The sequence below is a fragment of the Palaemon carinicauda genome, chromosome 1 (genome assembly GCF_036898095.1).
Source record: "Palaemon carinicauda isolate YSFRI2023 chromosome 1, ASM3689809v2, whole genome shotgun sequence".
Taxonomy (NCBI): domain Eukaryota; kingdom Metazoa; phylum Arthropoda; class Malacostraca; order Decapoda; family Palaemonidae; genus Palaemon; species Palaemon carinicauda.
The window spans coordinates 43,728,492-43,733,676 of record NC_090725.1 but is presented as its reverse complement, the minus strand read 5'-3'; the positions used below and the strand labels follow the sequence as shown (position 1 = coordinate 43,733,676).

The window sequence follows — 5,185 nt, the reverse complement described above, 5'->3', positions numbered from 1 at the left end:
ACTACTATTCTAATGCAGAAATATGCCCTTATAAATGTTTGGGATGTGATTAAGCCCTACATTGGTGTTTCGCGTTGCTGGTTCAGAGGTGAGGCTAAGATTTCTTGAAAAAATCCCCTTTTGGGGAATTTCCTCATAAATAGTAGTAATCAAATCCCTCGCTTGCTTCTTTTCAAAAACAGCTTAATTCAGAGTACCAGCTAGGAATTTTAGTTTCTCCAGAACCATTAATAGGAGATTATTTTCAGATTTCGTTAATCGTTGATTAAAACAATATCTAAACACACTACTGTTGAGTCTGGTGATACATCATATGTCAACTATCCCTTTTACCCTCAAAGGACGTACTGGTACGTTTCACAAAAGCCATCCCTTTACCCCCATGGACGTACCGGTACGTCCTTGCAAAAAAATGCTATAGAAATTTGTTTTTCATATTTTTTGATAATTTTTTGAGAAAATTCAGGCATTTTCCAAGAGAATGAGACCAACCTGACCTCTCTATGACAAAAATTAAGGCTGTTAGAGCAATTTAAAAAAATTATACTGCAAAATGTGCTGGGAAAAAAATAACCTCTTGGGGGTTAAGGGTTGGAAACTTCCAAATACCCCGTGGGTAAAAGGGAATAAAGACTCCTTTTGTTCTTATAGGGATTCACTATAAGGTCATCAGCTCTACTTTCTTACAGAGGACATCGCCCTCCTGATCTATTTCTACGGCCCCATCGCTGCGTTGTTCCTCTTCAACTCTGTGTTTCTCTTCCTTACCTACATCAACTACAAAGTGCTGCTCCGAAACTACAAGGAAACCGCCAATGACCTGAAGGAATTGGGAGCTGGGGTCATAACAGAGCAAAGCATCAAGCCTTGTTGTATGCCTTGGAGACATATCAATAACCACGTCTATGAGTAAGACATATTGTTAACTACTTAATAGACTTAAAATATTCGCATGTTGGGACTTCTTATGTTTGCTGAGTTCCTGTTAGTCACGAAGTACTCGATACTTTACTTACTTTGATGGCTGCTTTTCCGGTCCCATACAGCAGGGGGAACCCCACTCTCTACAGGACCTCCACTGTCGTTTTACCTTGTTCGTTCAGAGTATTTAACGTTTCACATCGCGCGTTGTTCATTTACTGTTAAATCGTCACTTTTGTATGACTGTTGAAATAAGAGTGTCTTCAGTTTCCTCTTGAAAGCCTCAATGTCTTCAATCATTCGGATGTTTCGTGGGAGCTCATTATAGTCTCGGGGCCGCATATTTATGTTTGTATATAAATTGTTATTCAATTTGGTTTTATTCATAGCCAATGTATTTCATAGAAGTAAATCAATAATTAATTGTACCTTTGTTACCCTCTAGTTCAATTTCAGTATTTAGAAATAGTCGTAACTGGTTATAAAGACATTTGTGCGTTATGGTTCAAGCTGAGAAAGTCCTGAGATGTATTGCATGAACACTTTTATGGACATAACCTGAAATATTACTTTAGGATGAGTTCACTTAATACGGGTTGATGTTGCTCTGCTATTTGCAATGCAATATGATAAATTAGTGAGAAATAATTATAGCGTATATCCTGTTAAACAAGCATTAATAGATACAGAAATAATTGTATTCTTATATTTTCAGTTTCAAGCAAAAGCTGAAGATCTTTATCCTTATGGCCACCTGCTGGGTTACAGAAATCTTGTCTTGGAAAATACCTCCTTTGGAAGTATGGTAAGTTATGGACTCAATTATCATCTTTTTTTTTTATTCATTTACTCTTTTTTGGAATTTGTTGCCACCTTGACAACATAACATTCATTAATGATAAGGATTTGGACAGATTTCCGATTTCTCAAATGTGAAACGTAAAAGTGGCTGTCATGATCTCTGGGAAATATTAGAAACTGGGCATCAGTAGATATCATAATGTGGGATAATTCAAGAAAAAATATAAATAAAACCCCAAAAAATATAACGCTTTAGTAGAATACTTATTTCCGATCTAGTCATTCACGTAAGCTTTTCACACCAGACCGTAACAGATAGCAAAACATGTCGATATTAATATGTTATAAACGTACCTGTGTTTAATATGTTAATTATAATCTTTGATTTCTTGCTGTTTTTCAAATGAAGTTTGTGTTCTGTGTCTTAGTTTGTCATTGGTGTTTTAGATTAAATAAGTTCAGGTGGTAATGAGTCACAAAGGAATTCAATTTCTCTTCCTTGTCTTTCCAGGGCCTTAACTGATACCCTCAATTCGTTGCAAGGTTTCTTCCTCTTCATAATTCTTCTGTCAAACAGCAACAAACGGAAGCATTTGAAGAAGAAGTTTCCCAGGCTATTCCGATGGCTTGAAAACTCCAACAAATTTCCAGCGTGTATGAAGTGGCTGCAAAATAGCATAAATCGTACAATATCACCAATTAGTTCTCTTACTTCAAGTATCAGCAGTCAGTTCTCGAACTCATCGGTATTCAGAACAATCACCACTTCAGTCCGGTCATCCAACCCGCCCTCCTCTTCTTCTTCTTCTTCTTCTTCTTCTTCTTCTTCTTCTTTCTATGTCCAAAGTTCTGTGTCCTTCGATAATCCTGATAATGGAGTTATTGACCTTTCTCATTCATCTCTTCCGGGACCAGACAGTGTTCAGGCCCCTGCCGATCCATCACTTCGAAGTTCCAAAAGTCCGGAGGTCACTCAAGATTCGTCTTTCTAACAAATAATAAATAAAAGGAAGATAAAGCCGAATAAAACTGGTTCTTCTTTGCCTTCAAATATGTTTCGGACAAAATGCAGACTTTAGTTGAAGTTAACTTTTTTCTCATAGTCTTTTATGAAGAGCAGTTTTATGTATTACCTGAAATATGTGACATTAAATGTCACAATCCAAGACTGGGGCGACTTTTTCAAGGAAACCAAATGTAGAGTAGAAATTTATTTCAGATATTATAAAGTGTCTGTTATTAGAAGTGCCAATGGCTGTATTCTCTTTCTTTCAATTCTTATCCGCACAAAGCCTATCCACATGTATTTGAAGATTCTGCCTTCAACATTGGTAGGACAAGAAGGAATACATTATGATTTACTAATACATTGTTGGATTGTATAGCTACTTCTTATTGCCTTCACTTAAAGCAGTGGTTCCCAAACTGGGGGACGCGCCCCACTAGGGGGGCGTGAGGACGATACAAGGGGGGCGTGAGGACGATACAAGGGGGGCTTGAGGACGATACAAGGGGGGCGTGAGGACGATACAAGGGGGGCGTGAAGTCATCTGCTCGAAATTACTTGTTTAATAGAATAATAAAATCATTAAAAGAACAAATATCTGTCATTACATAAATTGTGCCTTAGTCTCATAAGTATTTCCAAATATTATATGCCATGTTTTCAAATTATCTCTTCTTAAAATTGCAACTCAATTTTGCCAATTTTGCTAATATTCAAACTTTTTTTCGGTCACTTTGAACCAAATGTTTCGTTTTTAGTTACTGATATGTACTATTATTTGTTTGAGTGGCTTTCATTATTAAAATGTAATACAAACAGAAATCTGTTTTCCTGTACAATGCTAAGAAATGAATGTAAGAATAATTTCTTATATAAAAAAAAAAATCGAGTACCTGTCTACTGGAAGCAAAAAGGGGGCGTCAGCTAAGATAGTTTGGGAACCACTGACTTAAAGGGATTGCAGTAAAGTATACATTACTTATAAAGTGCCTCATTTGTTGCTAAAGTATTGTATTTCATTGCTTGGCTTGTGGATTTCCTGCCTGTTAAACCACATGTGTCTTATCTGGTATTTCCATCTTCCATGAAATGTCAGACTCTTTTCGTATTACGGTAGAATCCAACGCTTAACTGAAAAATATATCTCGTCCATTTGATAACTATTTGACACTTTTATCCTTGACAATGAAATGCTTTGCAGACATTATTTCTTAACATTATTTTACATCTTTTTTGCTTATCACATCACGTGAACTATGTTCATTGTTTGTACTAAATTATTTTGTTATTCAATATTTGAAAAGTGAAGTGGAGTTTATCATTTTTGGGAATCAATACCGGCAGATTATGAATAATTTATAGATGTAGATTATTCTTTCTAATTTTTCTACCTAATGCTAAGGTGTCAGCTAGTTGTTTATTTACGCTTTCCTTGGCCCTTTCAAAATGTTTTATATGTTGAGAATGTTTTGTAAATATGAATGAGTAAATTCGTTTCTTGGTTTTTTTTTAACTCTTCACTCCTTACATCATTCTGAAGCTTAATTTTTCAAATATAACGAACAACTGTGACTGCATATGATTAGAATAATTTTGTCTTTTTGATGCAACTTCTGTACAGTGTCAGTCAGTCTGTCCACGGGAATGTCCCAGATATACCTTTCTGGAGACCAAATTCTGTGAACAGTTTACCTACAGGAAGACTTTAAATCCACCTAGGCCTTTCTGGAGATCAAATTCTGTGAAAAGTCTACCCACAGGAAGCCTTTACACCCACCTAGGCCTTTCTGGAGATCAAATTCTGTGAAAAGTCTACCCACAGGAAGCCTTTACATCCACCTAGGCCTTTTTGGAGATCAAATTTTTTGAAAAGTCTACCCACAGGAAGCCTTTACATCCACCTAGGCCTTTCTGGAGATCAAATTCTGTGACTAGTCTATCCTTAAAGGTACAAATGTTGCCGGGAGTACCGGCACACTCTAGTAACGGCATTGTCGTCAACATATAAACTGCCCTAAGGCGGAGGCACAGTGATCATTCCCATATACTAATGCTAGTCCCGCCGCCAGTAATGACAATGTCGGTAAACGCATGGCAGCGGAGACAAGCGGTGATATTTTCCGCAGAAACATAATGCTGTATGGGAAGGCAGCGACGCTAAAAGCGGCACCGCCGTAAATAGCGACGCATCACTATTACAGGTATAAGAGTAAGGTATGCCGTAGGAGACATCAAGGCCGTAAGTACCGGCACTGCCGTCAGTCTAACAACTCACTCCGCATGGAGAAGTATGCTTACGGCTGGAGAGCCAGAACCCAGAGGGAACTAGCCCTCACTAACAACAACTGCAAAAACACAGCATCATAAAACATAATTTTGATGTCAATGTCAGTGCCGGAAAGACCAACCACAGAGAGAGGTAACGGCATGGGGTAGAATGCCCATTATAATTATCTA

The 5,185-nt window shown here is 37.4% G+C and overlaps 1 protein-coding gene across 1 annotated transcript in view; it reads left to right on the top strand.

The window, feature by feature from the left end:
* Positions 1-3,194, top strand: part of LOC137645705 (uncharacterized) — a 10,947-nt gene extending 7,753 nt beyond the window's left edge. The window contains exons 5-8 of the mRNA XM_068378568.1: positions 1-88; positions 690-909; positions 1,637-1,726; positions 2,234-3,194. The exon at positions 1-88 is cut by the window's left edge and continues 4 nt beyond it. Coding sequence (XP_068234669.1) covers positions 1-88; positions 690-909; positions 1,637-1,726; positions 2,234-2,714 — 879 coding nt within the window. The 3' untranslated portion in view covers positions 2,715-3,194. The remainder of the gene's footprint in view (positions 89-689; positions 910-1,636; positions 1,727-2,233) is intronic.
* Positions 3,195-5,185: the final 1,991 nt, after the last annotated feature.